This window comes from Polypterus senegalus, chromosome 2 (genome assembly GCF_016835505.1).
Source record: "Polypterus senegalus isolate Bchr_013 chromosome 2, ASM1683550v1, whole genome shotgun sequence".
Classification (NCBI taxonomy): domain Eukaryota; kingdom Metazoa; phylum Chordata; class Cladistia; order Polypteriformes; family Polypteridae; genus Polypterus; species Polypterus senegalus.
The window spans coordinates 176,519,705-176,539,631 of NC_053155.1; the positions used below are offsets into that span (position 1 = coordinate 176,519,705).

The 19,927-nt window shown below is 37.8% G+C and overlaps 1 protein-coding gene across 1 annotated transcript in view; it reads left to right on the forward strand.

The window, feature by feature from the left end:
• The window catches only part of LOC120523558 (vesicle transport protein SFT2B-like), a 144,749-nt gene that overhangs the window by 82,586 nt on the left and 42,236 nt on the right, over positions 1–19,927 (forward strand). The window contains exon 6 of the mRNA XM_039744963.1: positions 12,421–12,479. Within this exon, the coding sequence (XP_039600897.1) occupies positions 12,421–12,479 (59 nt within the window). The remainder of the gene's footprint in view (positions 1–12,420; positions 12,480–19,927) is intronic.

Here is a 19,927-nt window from a genome sequence, read left to right on the forward strand (position 1 = left end):
TGTGTGCTTTACATTTTTACTGATAATAAAGGTTAGTGTAATGAGCCTTTTGTAGTATACTGTTAAATGCAGTAAGCGAGATAGAAGATGTATTTTAATGCTGTAATTGTGACACCTCTGGCCAAGGCCACAACTTTGCTGTGGTTGTTCTGGATGCATTAATCAAGACCTGGTAAGAGAAATTCCTGTTTAGATTGTTCCAGTGCTGCCCAGAGTGCACAAGCATTATTCATATGTTTCTTTTTTGCAAAAACAGTAGAGATATAAAAACAACATTCAAAAATATATACCCATTAAAAAGAGTTTCTCCACTTATATTATAGCATACAGGATTTGTGCTGGTTCTGCATGTAACACCTTATTCAGCCTTTTTTTTAAATAAGTAAACCCCCAGAGCATTTGGGTAATGTGTTACTTTAGGATATAGTTGATTGCTTTGTGTACTGAAGTATGTGGCTGACAAAGAAAAATGTGTATTTTTTAAAACAACACATTAGAGACCATGTGTGAAGCAAAGATAATTTACTTACATAAATAATGTAAAATGACAGTGATGTTATGTTAATATAAAAAATGCATACTGTATTTTGTGTTTTTCTAAATCAAGAATCACTAATACTTTAAGGTTGGTGAGACAAGTCTTTAGCACTTGTGCTTTACAGTATACACTAAACTTGCATATATCTTACATGACTTACAGAAATGACAATACATTTGTGGTTTGCAAATCTTGTAATAACAACCTACCTGCTTAGTCAACAAATATCTTTGGGTAAATTATTTATCTCAGTATGCCCTTTGCATTGAAGCCAAATTGCTGCCAAATAGTGGAAACTGATTTCTTAACAAACCATTTGAACATCCAAAACCAGGTATTTTACTACCTTGTTATAATGCATTTTAATGACAAGGACACCCAGTGGCCAAATTGAAAATTATGTGAACTACAGAGAAACAATGTCTTACTCTTTCAAGTTGGTGATGCCACATCTCTAATGACATAATCTATTGGTAATGTTTAAGGGGGCAATTTATCAAGCAAAGCTTTTTACATATCCCAACTCTAGTTATTACACAAGTTATAGACTACCGATGAGGTTCCAGTGCTGCACCATTTATATTTTGGATTATCTCATAAAGAGAGGCATAATCCAGGACCATGTACTATGGATTTAGAAAGTATTCAGTCCCATTCACTTTTTGCACATTTTATTGTATAGTAGATTTAATATTAAATAAATAAATTTGCCATTTTTGCCCATCAATCTCCACTCAATAAACCATAATGACAAAGTTAAAGCACGTTTTCAGAAAGGTTTGAAATTTATTAAAAATGAAAAACTGAAATCTCTCATTTATACAAGTATAAAGATCCTTGCTGTGGCAGTCCAACCAAACTAAGTACCAAAGAAGAAGAGCCTGGAAATAATGCCAATAGTGTTTCTTTTTGTATATAGATAACATCATGGTTTTCCTCCTATCCATGAAACAGCATCTTATTAATCTTGAAACCATATTTATTACATTGTACTAGGTTCATTTAACCGTAAACTTTCAGATAAGTCACTTTTGCCAGGAGCACCTTAAATATTTAGGGCATGTGGTACCTGAGAAGGAAATACAAGATGGCCTAGAAAAAGTAGCCTCAGTATTAAACAACCCAAATTGATTCCAGGAGTTTAAAATGATTCCTAGTGCTGGTGGGTTTATCCAGCAGTGAGTGTACTTTCTCCCTTGAAAGTGTTTCTTGTTGCAGAATTGACTAGAACCCAAATACTATAACTTTTGGCAGAAAATAATTACAATAGAGAGAAATATGGTACAAAAAGAGATATGTATTTAACTTCAACATTCGTTCCCAGAAATATAATGCATAACCCTGTGTGCATACATATTTAGTCCGGAGAGAAGCATTGGGACATCGCAGCAAGTAGGAGAATGCTAACAAATCATATATGCCACTCGGCAGCGAAAATGTCCAACAGAGTGAAGCTGCTGACCGCAATACCTCTGACGTTAGACATGGAATACCCAACGTCAGTCACGCAATGCCCTTGACAGCACAGTCCATGTAATGACTCGATTATCGTAATGCCCTTTCCCGAGTGTCACTTGCATCATGCCCTCTGCGAGACAGTATTGACACGCTCATTGCACAGTATGCTGCAGTTGTACAAATTAAAACAGTTTTTATTTGGACAAACATAAATGACTTCCAGTCTCATACTTATGCTATCCAACCATTTTAAGCACTTGGCCGATATAAAGTAGCTTTTGTTTATTTATTTATTTATTTTTTTTTTTTTTACTATTTTGAATGGTTGTTTATTACGATTTCTACTGAACCGTTGCATTATACAGTGATCCCTCGGTATATCCCGCTTCGACTTTCAAGGTTTCACTCCATCGTGGATTTTAAATGTAAGCATATCTAAATATATATCACAGATTTTTCGCTGGTTCGCGGATTTCTGTGGACAATGGGTCTTTTAATTTATGGTACATGCTTCCTCAGTTGGTTTACCCAGTTGATTTCATTCAAGGGATGCTATTGGCAGATGGCTGAGAATCTACCCAATCAGAGCACATATTACATATTAAATAAAACTCCTCATTGATATACGAAACACTTCCCGTGCAGTGCTTCACATACTTGAAAGCCCGAACAGCACATATTGATTTTTGATTGTTTGCTGTTCTCTGTCATTTTCACTCTCTTTGATATTCTCTGCTCCTGACTCTCTGATATTCTCTGCTCCTGACGGAGGGGGTGTGAGCAGAGGGGCTGTTTGCACACTGGCCTTTCATGTCTAGAGGGCTCTAATAATGTTAAAAAATGTATTTAGAAGGTCATAAAGAGGTTTTTTTATGCTCTAACTGCGAAAATATTTGATTTATAAATAAAGAATCCTACTTCATGGAAATTAATTTATCGCGGTAGAGCCTGGAACGGATTAACCGCGATAAACGGGGGTTTACTGTAGTAAAAGTAACAAATCTAATTACCATTTTAAAAAGGTTTGCAAAAACAGTGCTACATATAAAATTAGTTTTAAAATTGACTGGGAAACATTTTAGGAAACAGTCAGTCATTTATTTATTGATTTAATCCATCAACATTTTCATTAATAAAAGCTGTATGTGTGACATACTGTATCTATGTCATCAACTGAACGGTATGTGTCAGCCAAGAAATTTTACATTTTTGAATAACTTTTGAGTTTGAGATCATCACGATTGTTCTTAAACCTTTTTCGTGCAACATTTAAGTAGATTGCAAAAACCTAACTTAGATCGGCATAAAAACAAGCTGTCTTTGAGTTGTCTTTTTTATTTTTGATAAATATACAATACAGTTTACAATACAGTTTATTTTGTATAGCCCAAAATCACACAGGAAGTGCCGCAATGGGCTTTAACAGGCCCTGCCTCTTGACAGCCCCCCAGCCTTGACTCTCTGAGAAGACCAGGAAAAACTCCCAAAAAACCTTGTAGGGAAAATGGAAGAAACCTTGGGAAAGGCAGTTCAAAGAGAGACCCCTTTCCAGGTAGGTTGGGCGTGCAGTGGATGTCAAAAGAAGGAGCTCAATACAACACAATACACAGAACAGAACAAATCCTTAATACAGCATAATAATAAAAATTTTAGAAGTACGGAGCAGAATTTAACAGTAGATGATATCACATAATAAGATTTGGATATTTTTAGAGTCCTGGAGACCTCATCCATCAAGCTGCCTCCCCATTTGGCCATTCCATGGCTGAAACGTTGCTCTGATGAAAGGACCCCTCTTTCCCATGATTCCTGTGATCCTCCATCAGGGATGACTTTACCATAGGCAGGCAAACAACTTGGCAGGTTGGCCGTGGCACCAATTGCCACATTTGGGTACCGAGAACAGAAACAGAATAGGTGAGGGTTAGTATTCAATTCTAACTATCATGTTACTTATGTTTTAGTGCTAATAACTAACAACAGAGATGCAGTCTGTACAGTTAATCAGCAGCTCTAGTCAGGATATGCTAAACTGAAATAGTGAGTCTTCAGCCGGGATTTAAAGGCTGAGACTGAAGGGGCATCTCTTATGGAAGCAGGAAGACCATTCCACAGTTTAGGGGCCCTGTAACTAAAAGCTCGACCTCCCACTGTTATTTTATTAATCCTTGGAATCCTAAGCAGACCAGCATCTTGAGATCTTAATGTGCGCTCAATTTTTTAAGTCATGATAAGTTCAGACAAGTAAGCCGGACCTTGGCCATTTAATGCTTTATATGTTAAAAAGAGGATTTTGAAATCAGCCCTAAACTTAACCGGGAGCCAGTGTAAGGATTTAAGAACTGGAGTTATGTGTTCATATTTTCTTGTTCTTGTAATAATTCTTGCAGCCGCATTTTGGATTAACTGGAGGCTGTATAAAGAGCAGTTTGAACAGCCAGTGAACAGCACATTGCAGTAGTCAATCCTACTAGAGATAAATGCATGAATTAATTTCTCCGAATCCTGCTTATTTAGAAAGCGCCTTAATTTCCTAACATTTTTAAGATGGAAGAAACATGTTTTGGACAACTTTGTAGTATGTGCTTTAAATGACATGCTAGAATCAAAGATAACTCCTAGATTGCGGGCTGATTCAGTAAAATTAATATATCAAATACTATTACTACTACTTATAATAATAAATAGTGGGTCGGCTGCAGGGTGCATTCAGCAGGGAATCATCCCGAGGTGATCTCATCATTAAACATCCAGTATTTGTCTTGTGCATACAGTATAATTAGATTTTTACTTACATGTCTGTCCAGAACAGTGATAATATAATAAAACAAAAAATATACATAGAATACAATGTATAGTATAGATATATATCCAGTTATATTTCAAATATTTATACATAGTCTTTTTCTTAGAATGTTTGTTATTACGATTGGCTGTTCAATAATTTCACAACTAAAACACTTTCTCTGAAGCCATACTGAGGGCCACTGGTTCTTTACTGTTTGCCAGAAGGCAGGAGCAAGAAAAACAGCTGTGCAGAATGGCTGAGTGTGCAATAATCTTAGCAGAATGTCATTTGGATACCCTGGACAGAAGGCAGCTGGGTGCCAGTAATATTTTGTGGCTTTCACCACCCTCTGCAGTGACCCAAGCATGTGTGTCTTACCAGAACTTTATGCAGCCAGTGAAGATTAACTCCAGACAGTATCTGTGAGACATCAAAGGAAGGCATTGGTGAACTTGACAATAGACAAACCGTGCTGTTCCCTCCTCAATTTAATCAATGATTGTTACTGTACAAAATGTAAACAAGCTCACCTATTCCACAGCACTCCGCAAAAACAAACCACAGCGTAATCCATCCTCTGAAGCCTATGACCTGCTCCTTAATTTTTGGACATTAAAGGTCAGATTGTCCTGGGACTGCTGAGTCAAGCAGATACACCTATTGTCTGCAAGCCATTTAATCATTGGTGGTGATCAGGCCTATGACTGTGATGGCAGTAGCATTTTTAATGATGGAGCTGGTGTGGTGTCTGAACACACAGTCACACTGGGGGATTAGCATACTACCCCATAGTGTGCCTGGGTTGCAGGTGAGCAGTCTGTTCGGTATGAAGTCCAAAATCCTGTACTGTTGGCACAACAGTGTTGAATGCTAAGCTGGTGTCTATAAACATACCTCTGTAAGAGCAGTTTTTACATTATCCAGATATGCCAAGATGATATGGATTATAAGACCTAACTGCTGTACCAGAATGCATCATGGATATGGTGAAGTAAAGCAAAGTTATGTACTAAGTTCAAAGTTGCTTAAGAAATCAGAGTGAGTGTAGTTAGTTCTAAAATGAGCTATCACATACAACACACAGACTGTTATGGACATGAAAAGGATGAATAAACAGATAAGTACATTTTAAACATTACAAAAGATGTAAATCATGAAATACACATATATTCCCTCTCTTATATATACACACACGTATAGTATATATTAATAATCCTGATTTATAAGATTGTATTGTTTCATACAGTGGTTCTCATATTCAGCCCCAGAGACTGCAGACTTTTCTCCCAGCTAATTTTTGCTTTTAATTAGACTCCCATCTTGAACTTGCAAGCTAACAGTCTAGGTCTTGAAAGTTATAGTGATGTATCAAAACACAAAGCTCATTGTTATAACTACCACATAGGGGAGTGTTACCTGTGAGGGGCATTTTAGCACCCAAACCCTGGACACAACCACACATACAAGTTTCAACTTAAATATGAATATATTTTAAATTAATAAAGCACACAATCGCAGTCAGGACATCCATCCGTGTCCTCCATCCACTATAAGGAACTACTGAACCAGGTCAGAAAGCCAGTTCATCCCCATCTTTCTTTACAGTAGAAATGTTGGAGGTTGACAAAATTAAAACAAAACATAACAACCTAACTGGTAGAACAGCAGCAACTGATGGGAACTTGTTTCTTTACCTTTAAGGAGGACATGACTTCTTCAATATCTTCAGCGACTTTCCTTTGGTCAAATTTTCCACGTGTGTGTGTTACTTCATCCTCTTCATTATCCAGAATTCTTGACCCGAGTTCTGTCCCAACAAGTCGGTCACAAGCAGTCAGGATTTTTTGATCAATGAAGACTTTTTTGTGAAAAAGAAAACAATACAGAGTGTGAAGTATTTTATTAGGAATATCAACACATTAACTCCACATTCACTCAAAGTAAGGTTAAACTGGCTTATGAAATAAACACACCAAAATGACCAAAGCTAGTCATAGGAATGCTTAGCTCGATTGATTTCTCTGGCTTTTTGCCTCTGCTGTACTCCCTGTATTCATGAGGTAGAGTAAAAAAGAAAAAATAAACTCCAATGTACAACCATAGCAGTTAATCTTCAAGGGAATATCGTGTCTAGTTAGAAACCATTCAGAAAATGCACAAATAATTAAAAATGACTAAGTGCTCTGAAGTGAAAAAAGCATACATTTTTATTTACTAATACATTTCTGTAAGACCCATTTTCAATTCAATCTGTACATCTACAGGAATTGTACTTAAGTGAGTACCTGAAAGACAAAAATAGTCCAATTACCACAATATAGTCACTTGTGAAGGCCAAATTCATCATTTCAAATAATAGGTAATTTAGTTGTTACCAATGTAGTATGTGTACTTTAAAAACTACTAAAACATTAACCTAAACATATTGCAATAGAAAGGCATAGCAATACAGATTATTAAATATTATGCATTTCTGCAAATCAATTATGTAGCATTTCAATAATTAATACATTACAATTTACTAACAACTACACATAACCATAAATACTGTATGCTGACCTGCAAATTCAGTTAACGCTACCTAATGCCACAGATGAAACTTTGAAGAACAAGGAAAACAGTCTAAAAGTTACACTCCACAAAAGCAAGCCTATGAAGCCATTCATTGCCTAAATTTTAAGAAAAGTAAATTTGATACTATTCATTGTACTGCCATAAATAATTCAGTCAACATTTTCAAAAATACATGCATTTTATATGCATTTTGGGTATTTATAGGTGAAAACACTTGACTTTCTACTGTATTCCAGTTTAATAGTCTCACACCACATTATACTTTTGCATAATATATTTTACATTATCACATATGGAGTAATCATACACAATATGAAGCCCTTGAGAAATGTGTGAGTGAGTGAGAAAAGGAGAGATAGACAGCATATGCTTAAGTAATGGAAAAGAAGGAGCAGAGAAGGAAAAGTCCTTGCTGTTCCCTATCTTGTCTGGAATTACTGGAAGCAGAAATAATTGCCATTTAATAAGTTAGAGCACACAAACCACCCATATTTAAGACCACTATTCCTTGCCCCCATAATGTCATTGACATGACGCAGGGCTGAAGAAAGATACAACTCAGTCAAGGCCTTAGTGGAGACCTGCTTTGTGATCTGTTGGTCAAAGACTTTTTGTGAAGACATAAAATGAGTGTCAAAAGAACTTTTAAACTGAGAATTAGAAAGCACTACCTGTGGTACACAGAATGTCCTCCTCCTCGTGTGAAAACTGAAGATGGCTGTCTTGGCTGTAAGAAAAAAAATTCAAAAATACTATAAGCTGACAAATTCTGATAACTGTTCTTCCCTTAAAGCTTGAAAAGTTACACAACTTTAATTTAATGCTGGCTTTCCAATGTAAGAGAAGACACCTAAGAAATTTAAATCCGGAAATTGCAATAAATTCTATGAATAAAAAATAGCATGCTATTTCTTTTAATCAGAATAAACATTATAATAAAAGATACAGCCAATGATGCTTTTAAACATTTATGAAAAAATATGTTGCCAGTCAATTGTAGGTAATGTAACTCCACATTTACGTTCCTAAAAATTTAAGTATTTGTACTATGATCTTTGTCATATCCTACTAAATATTTTAAAAGAGAGAATTGTGTTAATAAACAGTCATGAATTAATTAATCTAAAATTAATCAAAGCAAGATTTTCAAAACGTGGAAAGGTACATAGTATACTATTTTGTCAAACAAAATCTTTTTAAGGTGGAGATTTAGCTGCATTCAATTGTGTTAAAAGTTTCAATTGATCAAAGTTTACAAGTTCTGAGAGCTTCACATCCCTCCTTGGACCACCACTGTCCTTCTGTGGCTTTCTATGTGGCTGATGAGGCCTGCATAATCTGTTCTTTTAAAGGAAAATAGACCAGCAAACTCCTGAGCACCAAATACAACTGTAGGTTCCTCTGTGGACTTAAATATACTTATGTGTCTCTGGTGAATATGAAATAGATATAATATGCAAATATGCACGAGAACAAGCGTTTCACTTTATTTAAAAAAAAAAAAAACTTCTAAAGCAGTATTTTTTAAGAATGCAGGTGAGGTAAGCATGAGACATTGAATATTTTTTTAAGAGTTTAAACAAACTATACTATCACTGAAAGAATTTTACATAATAATAATAATAAAGAACTGGCTGTTCTTTTCCCCATTGTCTAGATTCTAATTTGAATTTTCTTTAACAGGAGGTAATTGAATGTTGCTGTAACACTTGACCTTTGTTTGTTTGTAGCTACTTGTTAAATTTTTCCGTTATGTACTGTAAATATCTAAGTGTATTCAAACATTTGAATAGTGACATTACTGTACGAGAAAAAATAGTATATCCACTATTAATTGTGTTTGTCTTAGAGACTTGTGCTCTTTTTCCACTTTTCAGTGGTAAATCACTTTATATTGGCTCAATCTCTCTTCACTGACTTTGTGAAATACGTGATATACAGGACGTAGCATACGTGATATACAGGACAATTATAGGGCAGGGCAATTATAAGTACTTAATTGCGGTTACAGATATTTGATTACAATCCGTTACACTTGGTTGTGGTCAATTATACTCAACAATGGACAATTACATATAATAATAGTTATTATAAAAAATAATCGACAGCTGTATCTGACGACTTACTACTTTGAAATTGAGTATTCCGAACAGACCTGTTGCAATATGCTACACAAACGGACCTGCTTGTTGTTTAATACTTTCTAAGAAGCACTTAGTATTGCACAGCACCTGAAAGTCGATTCAACTCGCATCTTTCATACACTCTAGTATAATTCCTACCCTACCAGTAAAGTATGATATTATCTAATATTAATAAAACTTGCAACAAACTCAATGCCATCTTGATTTCAAACTCTGTCTTATTCTTCTTTCCTCAAAAAGCTTTCATAAAGATTTATTCAAAGTTCACCATTCCTTTGAGCGCCGATAAAAACAATGATTGACGTATCAAAACTGACATCAAAGGGTGTTCTGTGTTTAATGTCATAGGTATTGCAGGCTGCAGCTAGACCCTTCTCAGAATGTCGGTGGCATAGTGGCACTTCTGATGTCGTGCTGGATCTTCATTGTAAACACTCACATAATTGCATGTTCATAGAATTCATGTCAGAACTGACTAGTTATTAATACCTTCACACACACTGGGATCTGTAACCATATTAATTAAGCAGACATCAGAACTTCTCAAAACAACCTGTTTATGTCCTTCACATGTTTTCTGCTTATGTCCCTTACCTGACTTACAGTTGTCATTTGTCAGTCTCTCTGTCTCTCTCAGCTGAATTACATGGATTTGTGAAATAAATGTAACAAATTACATTGGCACAAATGTTCTTGCTACAGTGGGTTGATGTGGTTAGTTTATTGCACATTTTGAGGACATTGCTGTCTGTCTTCATCATCTTCTCATGAAAAATGGTTATCATGGAAAATGAACTGAGGAATGCCAGAGGGGTGGCTTTGCACCTACAGAACATAATGTCAACACCCATTCTAACACAACCACAAATAACCTATTGTTCCAACTCCATACTGGTACCAGTAATATTCAGTTTAGAGCTGTGTTTACCCATGACTTCAAATGTGATGAAATAGTGAAGGCATATGCTTCTAGAGTGTTCCACGGACCTGAGTTAAGTTGGTCCATATGAGAAAAGGAATTATTAGTGATATTATGGGTAATTAAGAAGTTATATTTTTTGGAGGGACTGTTTTTGAGATTTATACAAAGTGCAATGCTTTAAGTTTTTAATACATCCAACCCAACATCAATGCTTGAAATGAATTCTTCAGTTGCAAGATTTCACTTCTAAAGTGTGTTGCATAAAGGGATGCAGTAACCAAGTCCTAAATGCTTTATCTTGAAGTCCTGCAGTGAAAGGTGATCTCTTCATAGTTTCTGCAAAGGTCTGTAGTGGACTAAAAAACCCAGCTAAGATTCACAACATATTGCGTCTCTCTGCAATCGTTACCCCTACGCACCTGTTTCACAAAGACAGCCAGGCATCCAGTCCACCGTGCGTTCCTGTTGGCCATCGAGCTGCCCCCTGTGCAGCTGGAAACTGCAAACAGGTGCTGACAGCAGGTACAGCACGCAGCAATAGACATTTTATGTTGATTTATGTGTGAAACCATTCCTTTGTGTGCTTTTCAGAAAACTGAGTTTTTCGGAAAAATATTCAGGCCTTAAAGAGTAGGCTCTGAGTACAGTACCTTAAGCTAGGTTATGAGACTTACTATCAGTTCGACTTGCGATCTGATGTGCGGAGCATAACCCCATTGTAACTAGGGGGCTACCTGTATCATAATTTTCCAGTAACACATTACATGACATAATGTGAGATTTACTTTTAACTTTGTGTGGGTTTGTGGAAATTTGTAGAGGAGTTTATAAATTAGTATTGGGACTGTCAATAAATCTCTTGTAATTAACATTTGGATTAGCAAGCGAATAGAATTGTTTGTGGTTTTTACAGAGACAGGTGTGAAAGATAAACCAATACAACATGCAGTTGGTGTCTGCAAAAAAATTGTCTCTGCCTTCTCGTACTCTTGAAAGAAAAGGAGGGACCTGGGCATTGCTCAGGATGGACTGGGCCTGCCAAAGCACAAGCTCATGACTGAGACACCTACCAGGTGGGGGGGCACGTCAAAAGATGATACAAAGAGTACTTGAGCAGGAGAGTGCCATTAGTCAGGTTCTAAAAGCTGACAGAAAATGAAGCACTTGGTGTTCAGCTGGCATGATGTAGATGTGCTGGAGGCTGTGAACAAGGTGTTGAGCCCACTCCAGAACTTCACAGATGCCTGGTCAGGAAAACACTATGTCAGTGTTTCCTACCTCAAGCCATCTCTTCAACACAAGCATTCTTACTGAGGAAGAGAATGAAACGCAACTGACCAAGGATCATTACCATATGATTTTTATTATTTTTTTTGGAAGTCTTACTTTCTTACTATCTTATTTTAAGTAGTAACTCTGTATAAGTACAGTATATGCATTATTTGGTTATTAATTTAGTTTGGCTGCATCCATAGTTGATATACAGTGTCCTCCACTATTATTGGCACCCCTTGTAAAAATTAGTAAAAGGGTTAGAAAAAAAAAGTTGATTTTAAAAATATTGAGTTTTTGATGACGGCTTTGTTTTTCTTTGAACGAACTTGTTTTAATTAAGTCAGATGTTTCTCATTTTTCAGTGTGAGATGACTGTTCTCCAACATTTTCTGATCCTCTTTTAAATATTTTTTATCAATTAACACAATTTTAAATGTTAATAAATTAACAAGAGTCCTTGGGATTTCTGTATCAGTGTTTTGTTTGTTTATATCTGAACATTCACCGTCTATATTGTTTTGAAATAATTAGCTTTTCTGTTTGTGAAAGCTAAAAGCACTTGTTCTTGATCTTTATTTCATTTTAAAACATTTAGTTTAATCATTTAGTGTTTGTTAACTGCATTTTGCTTTCTTATTGTTGTTAATTACAAATGTTTCAAGAGTTTTGAACTATTGCTATCTTTTGACCTTAGAAACTGTCTTTTTTCTTCTTTTTGCAGTGGAAAAATAATGGTCTTGCTGTTCTATTCTGTATTTTGCAGTTTTTTGCAATGGCATGGTGAGTATTATCTGAATGTCAATTTAGAAAAGCTCATTTATATCTATATGTTTACAGTGATCACTCGCTGTATCGCGCTTCGACTTTCGCAGCTTCACTCCATCGCGGATTTTATATGTAAGCATATCTAAATATATATCACAGATTTTTCGCTGGTTCACGGATTTCTGCGGACAGTGGGTCTTTTAATTTATGGTACATGTTTCCTCAGTTGGTTTGCCCAGTTGATTTCATACAAAGGACACTATTGGTGGATGGCTGAGAAGCTACCCAATCACAGCCCGTATTATGTATTAAATAAAACTCCTCAATGATATACGATATGCTTCCCATGCTGTGCTTCGCCTACTTAAAAGCCCGAACAATACATATTGGTTTTTGATTGTTTACTTTTCTCTGTCTCTCTCACTGTCTCTGACATTCTCTTCTGTTGACGAAGGGGGTGTGAGCAGAGGATCTGTTCACACACTGGCCTAGAGGATACGGACACTCCTCTAAAAAATGCTGAAAGACTACCTTCACATTGCTCCCTTCCTTGCAGCTGCTTTGTCGGGTGGTGCTTCGCGCACTTAAAAAAGAAAAAAGATGTTACCAGTGAATTCAGAATTTTGCCATCGATGCTGTTAACTTTCTTGAAAGACCAAGCATAAAAAGAACAAAAATCTCGGGTTGCAAACGTATGTGAACTGCAGCATTTGAAGATGTTGAAAAAGCAGTTTTTATGTGGTTCAGTGATGCTCGTTCAAGAAACATTCCTATTAATGCGGCAGTCATTCAAGAAAATGTGAGGTTTGTAAACTCTCTTGGGACAACTCAACTACACAGCACGCCACAGTGCAATCTCCGCATCAATGGAAGACTGTTTTTCTGTTGGCAACAGACGAAAAAAATCTTCCACAGACCCTGCAATGGCGTTTTGGGACGCACTTCGGCGTGCTGTCTAGTGTTGGGGGTGGGCGGGGTTGGAATGGCATCCCAAGTTCCCAAGAGAGTAAGTATATGTATGTGTGTGTGTATATATATATATATATATATATATATATATATATATATATATATATATATATATATATGTGTATATATATATATATGTATGTATGTATGTATGTATATGTATGTTGTATGTATATATGTATGTATATATATATGTATGTATGTATGTATATATATGTATATTTTCCAGCAACAGCATACTGATAAAGAACAATATTAAATTAAAGAGTCATAACAATGCACGTAAAACAGACAATAACTTTGTATAATGTTAATGTTTACAGGTGGGATTGAAGAGTCGCATAGTGTGGGGGAGGGACGATCTCCTCAGTTTGTCAGTGGAGCAGGACAGTGACAGCAGTCTGTTGCTGAAGCTGCTCCTCTGTCTGGAGATGATACTATTCAGTGGATTCTCCATGATTGACAGGAGCCTGCTCAGTGCCCGTCACTTTGCCACAGATGTCAACCTGTCCAGCTCCGTGACTACAATAGAGCCTGCCTTCCTCACCAGTTTGTCTAGGCATGAGGCGTCCCTCTTCTTTATGCTGCCTCCCCAGCACACCACTGCGTAGAAGAGGGTGCTTGCCACAACCATCTTACAGAACATCTGCAGCATCTTACTGCAGATGTTGAAGGATGCCAGCCTTCTAAGGAAGTGTAGTCGGCTCTGTCCTTTCTTACACAGAGCATCAGTATTGGCAGTCCAGTCCAACTTATCATCCAGCTGCACTCCCAGGTATTTATAGGTCTGCAGCCTCTGCACTCAGTCACCTCTGATGATCACGGGGTCTATGAGGGGTCTGTTCCTCCTAAAATCCACCACCAGCTCCTTGGTTTTGCTGGTGTTCATTTGTAGGTGGTTTGAGTCACACCATTTAACAAAGTCAGTGTCATCAGCAAACTTTTGCAGGTGGCAGGACTCCGAGTTGTATTGGAAGTCCATTGTATATAGTCTGAACCGGACTGCAGTTCCCAAGACGCACATACTGAGGTCTGTCTGTAAGATAGTCCACGATCCATGCCACCAGGTATGAATCTACACCTATCTCTGTCAGCTTGTCCCTAAGGAGCAGAGGTTGAATGGTGTTGAGGGCTCTAGAGAAGTCCAGAAACATACACCACCATTGTCTCTGTCCAAGTGGGAGAGGGATCGGTGTAGCATATAGATGATGGCATCCTCCGCCCCCACCTTTTCCTGGTATGCGAAATGCAGAGGGTCGAGGGCGTGGCGGACCTGTGGCCTCAGGTGGTGAAACAGCAGCCGCTCCATGGTCTTCATTACATGTGACGTCAGAGCGACAGGCCGGAAGTCATTCAGCTCACTAGGACGTGATACCTTTGGGACTGTGGTGATGCAAGATGTTTTCCGCTTCGGGACTCTCCCCTGTTCCAGGCTCAGGTTGAAGATGTGCTGTAGAGGACTCCCCAGCTCCAACACACAGGCCTTTAGCAGTCGTGGCGATACTCCATCTGGACCCGCTGCTTTGCTGGCACGTAGTGGATCGGTCACTCTCGATGGTGGCATCCTGCTTCGAGCTGCAGCCAGTGATGATCTTCATCCCATCACAGACTTCCTTCATGCTGTTATTCTGCAACTTCTGCTACAGCTTTCTCCTGTACTGTTCCTTCGCCGCCCTGAACTGGACTCTGAGTTCCTTCTGCACGTGCTTGAGCTCATGCTGATCACCGCTTTTAAAAGCACTTTTCTTCTAGTACAAAAGGCCCTTCATGTCACTTGTAATCCATGGCTTGTTGTTAGCATAGCAGTGTACTGTTCTTACTGGAACTACAATGTCCATACAGAAGTTGATGTAGTCAGTAATGCAGTCAACAACCTCATCAATGTTCTCACTATGTGACCCCTGCAGAATATCCCAGTCCGTAGTTCCAAAGCAGTCTCTCGGAGCCTGCTCTGCCTCACGGGACCACTTCCTGAATGAGCGTGTGGTTGTAGGTAGCTCCCCCACTCTTGGTTTTTAGTGAGGCTGAAGTAGAACCAGGTTATGATCTGCTTTCCCAAGCACAGGCAGCAGGGTGGCGCTGTATTCGTCTTTAATGTTAGCATACAGTCGCTCAATAGTCCTGTCAGTCAATATGTTACAATCCACATACTGGGAGAAGGCAGGTAATGTTTTGTCCAGCATCACTTGGTTAAAATCTCCAGCGATTAGCACAAGTGCCTCGGGGTGCTGCGTTTGTAGTTTAGCAACTGCGGAATGGATGACGTTGCTCGCTATCTCCATGTCCGCCTGTGGAGCGATATAAACAACTAGCCAACCCGCGACGTACCATACGCCGCATAATCAGGCCGGTTTTTTAATGATTTTTAAGCACAGGGAGAAAATTAACATTTGAAAAATCGGTAATGTAATAAATCAACAAGAAAAGCAACATTATAACAATGCACGGAACGAACCAACACACAATCGTCTGTGACTGAAAACTGGCGGACTGGCATCGCTCATGTGCCCACCTGCAACTCGTCACTTGAGTAGTTGTCATCTTTGCACAGTCCAGATGCACCTGTGACTCACGTAGACTTTCCGTGTTCCTGCAGGAGCATCTAAGAAGACGAATGTTTGTCGCAGATGCGAATTGCTGTATGTAGCGTGTAAAACAGTTTGCTATGGTGCACGCGGTCATACGTCGTAACCAAAAACTCGTTTTTTAAAGACTGCTTACTTCATTGTGTTTTAACTTCAGTTGTAAAGGATTGTTTTAAGGATCCCATGGGGTACCCCTCGCAAACCGTTTTACACGCTGCATATGGCGATTCACCTCCGCGAGAAACATGCCTCTATGAACAGTCAACATGGCTCGGAGGTGCCAGGAGTTGGTGGGCGTGGCTCCTTCCTGCATGTGCCATAGGTGTGTTACTTGTCGGCGGCTCAGTGAATCCACACCCCTTCCGGTGTGCTTTCCATGGTTGTCTTGCCTTAGTGAATTATATATATGGATAACAACAATAATGAAAAATGAAAAGTTAACACCTGTGGTCTGTAGTTTAATTATTCAAATGAACTTTAATATAGTACATAAGGCTTTTGTGTGTGTGGTTATGCAGGAGCATATTGTAAAAAAAATTTTTTAAAGGTATAAAGAACAAAAAATCAAAATTGGTAAAAGAATCTGCAAGTTAAGTACAATTAAAATCAGTGATTGGTATCAGCCTTAAAAAAAAAAAAAACCTGATTGCAGAATCCCTTGATTTCCAATATGCATGTACACTGCAATGAATGGATCAAGATTTATTGTAAGATTCAGAGACTATTAGTTTCGAGTAACTGAAAAATACTGTAAGATTGATGTCTTCTAAAGTTTGTGCATTCCATTTTGCTTTCATATGTTCCCAACCATCATTGTCAATTACCAGTCAGTTTCTGTCACCTTTTTCTTTTTAACCATTTATTTATTTATTTTGGTAGTAAGCTCTTTTTGTTTATTGGTTAGCATCATTTTATTTACCCATTTCCAAACTTTGACAGAAATTTGTTTTCAGGAAATTCTTACCTTACTTTTTATGTTTTTTTTTTTAAGTACTAGTTTAACTAGAAATAACAGGAATGTAGTTTAAAGTTTTGACTTGTATGTGCTGTTTTTCTACCAGCATATTTACATAATATATTGTACATCTGCTATAGCAACATCTCAAATCATTTACTCAATAATCAATATGCTGTTAACATTTTAACAATGTTCTGTCTCTATATTTCTAGTGCCCTACTGCTACATGTGTGCTAGAAGCATTATAGTATGTCTTCCCACGAAAATTTCTACAGACTGCATGCATGCCAAGTAACTTTATTCACTGAAACCTTTAGAAACTTATTTAATATCAATGTCTGTTTGGCCCAGAACAGGAATCAGTCCAGGAAGAGCCCCTGTGCTTCACTGGACACACTTACACCAGAGCAACCACTCTGCACAAATTCATAAAGCTAAGAATTAAGTCTGAACCACTAAAGCTTTGAGGTAAGAATGCTAGGCATTTCACCACTAGGTCATTCAGTTTCAAAATATCTATAGTAAATGACTGGATTAAAGCTGGTACTTTATTATTAGGTTTCTGCTAGTGGATTTTTCACAGCACAATCTTTTGCTGCTTTATGTGTACAATTTGTTATTGAGCTCTGCAAAAAGACTGGAACCCCAAGCGCATGAGTAGCTTCCTATGACCCTAAACTGGGCAGATGTAATTTGCTCTTCAACACATGTAGGAATAATTGAGAGTACTTAATAAAACACTATCTAGTTGTTAATCAGGTGTTCTTCTGTAAAGGTGCTGGCATCAGACAAGTAATAGCTTAGTAAAATAAGGCTTTTATTATTATTATTTTTTTAAATAGATGGTGGTAATAAGCATCTGTAGATAATGACTGCATAATGACCCATACTGTAAGATATTCAGGATTTTTTTTTATTATATCAGTTTATCCTGATTTGGTAACTACAGTGGTGTGAAAAACTATTTGCCCCCTTCCTGATTTCTTATTCTTTTGCATGTTTGTCACACAAAATGTTTCTGATCATCAAACACATTTAACCATTAGTCAAATATAACACAAGTAAACACAAAATGCAGTTTTTAAATGGTGGTTTTTATTATTTAGGGAGAAAAAATCCAAACCTACATGGCCCTGTGTGAAAAAGTAATTGCCCCCTGAACCTAATAACTGGTTGGGCCACCCTTAGCAGCAATAACTGCAATTAAGCGTTTGCGATAACTTGCAATGAGTCTTTTACAACGCTCTGGAGGAATTTTGGCCCACTCATCTTTGCAGAATTGTTGTAATTCAGCTTTATTTGAGGGTTTTCTAGCATGAACCGCCTTTTTAAGTTCATGCCATAGCATCTCAATTGGATTCAGGTCAGGACTTTGACTAGGCCACTCCAAAGTCTTCATTTTGTTTTTCTTCAGCCATTCAGAGGTGGATTTGCTGGTGTGTTTTGGGTCATTGTCCTGTTGCAGCACCCAAGATCGCTTCAGCTTGAGTTGACGAACAGATGGCCGGACATTCTCCTTCAGGATTTTTTGGTAGACGGTAGAATTCATGGTTCCATCTATCACAGCAAGCCTTCCAGGTCCTGAAGCAGCAAAACAACCCCACACCATCACACTACCACCACCATATTTTACTGTTGGTATGATGTTCTTTTTCTGAAATGCTGTGTTCCTTTTACACCAGATGTAACGGACATTTGCCTTCCAAAAGTTCAACTTTTGTCTCATCAGTCCACAAGGTATTTTCCCAAAAGTCTTGGCACTCATTGAGATGTTTCTTAGCAAAATTGAGACGAGCCCTAATGTTCTTTTGCTTAACAGTGGCTTGCGTCTTGGAAATCTGCCATGCAGGCCGTTTTTGCCCAGTCTCTTTCTTATGGTGAAGTCGTGAACACTGACCTTATTGAGGCAAGTGAGGCCTGCAGTTCTTTAGACGTTGTCCTGGGGTCTTTTGTGACCTCTTGGATGAGTCGTCTCTGCACTCTTGGGGTAATTTTGGTCGGCCGGCCACTCCTGGGAAGGTTCACCACTGTTCCATGTTTTTGCCATTTGTGGATAATGGCTCTCACTGTGGTTCACTGGAGTCCCAAAGCTTTAGAAAGGGCTTTATAACCTTTACCAGACTGATAGATCTCAATTACTTCTGTTCACATTTGTTCCTGAATTTCTTTGGATCTTGGCATGATGTCTAGCTTTTGAGGTGCTTTTGGTCTACTTCTCTGTGTCAGGCAGCTCCTATTTAAGTGATTTCTTGATTGAAACAGGTGTGGCAGTAATCAGGCCTGGGGTGGCTACGGAAATTGAACTCAGGTGTGATACACCACAGTTAGGTTATTTTTAACAAGGGGCAATTACTTTTTCACACAGGGCCATGTAGGTTTGGATTTTTTTCTCCCTAAATAATAAAAACCATCATTTAAAAACTGCATTTTGTGTTTACTTGTGTTATATTTGACTAATGGTTAAATGTGTTTGATGATCAGAAACATTTTGTGTGACAAACATGCAAAAGAATAAGAAATCAGGAAGGGGGCAAATAGTTTTTCACACCACTGTACATATTACTTCAGTTTATAATAATAATGCATTTAGGTCATGAATACCAAACTGCAACAGGGGTATTTTTACTTCAAGAAAATAAGTATAAGTGTTACGTTACTTATTACTTTAAAAAGAAAGCAAGGTTCCCTTTGATGGCAAAGCTAACAAAAAAACACAGTTGTATTTGTGCAACTTCTGTCTCTAAGAGAATGTTCAGTATGGCTGGCAACACTGTGACCTCAGTAAGATGTTGCCTTAAGCCAGGTAAGGTAAATATGTTTGTGCCACTTGACTGGAATGTACCTAGTCAGTGAGGAGCATGATTGGTTCTGGTTATGGAGACAGGGATATACTCGGTTTTTGCCATAGTACAATGTTTTTTTGATCATAGTTCCTAGGTTATTGGTTGTTA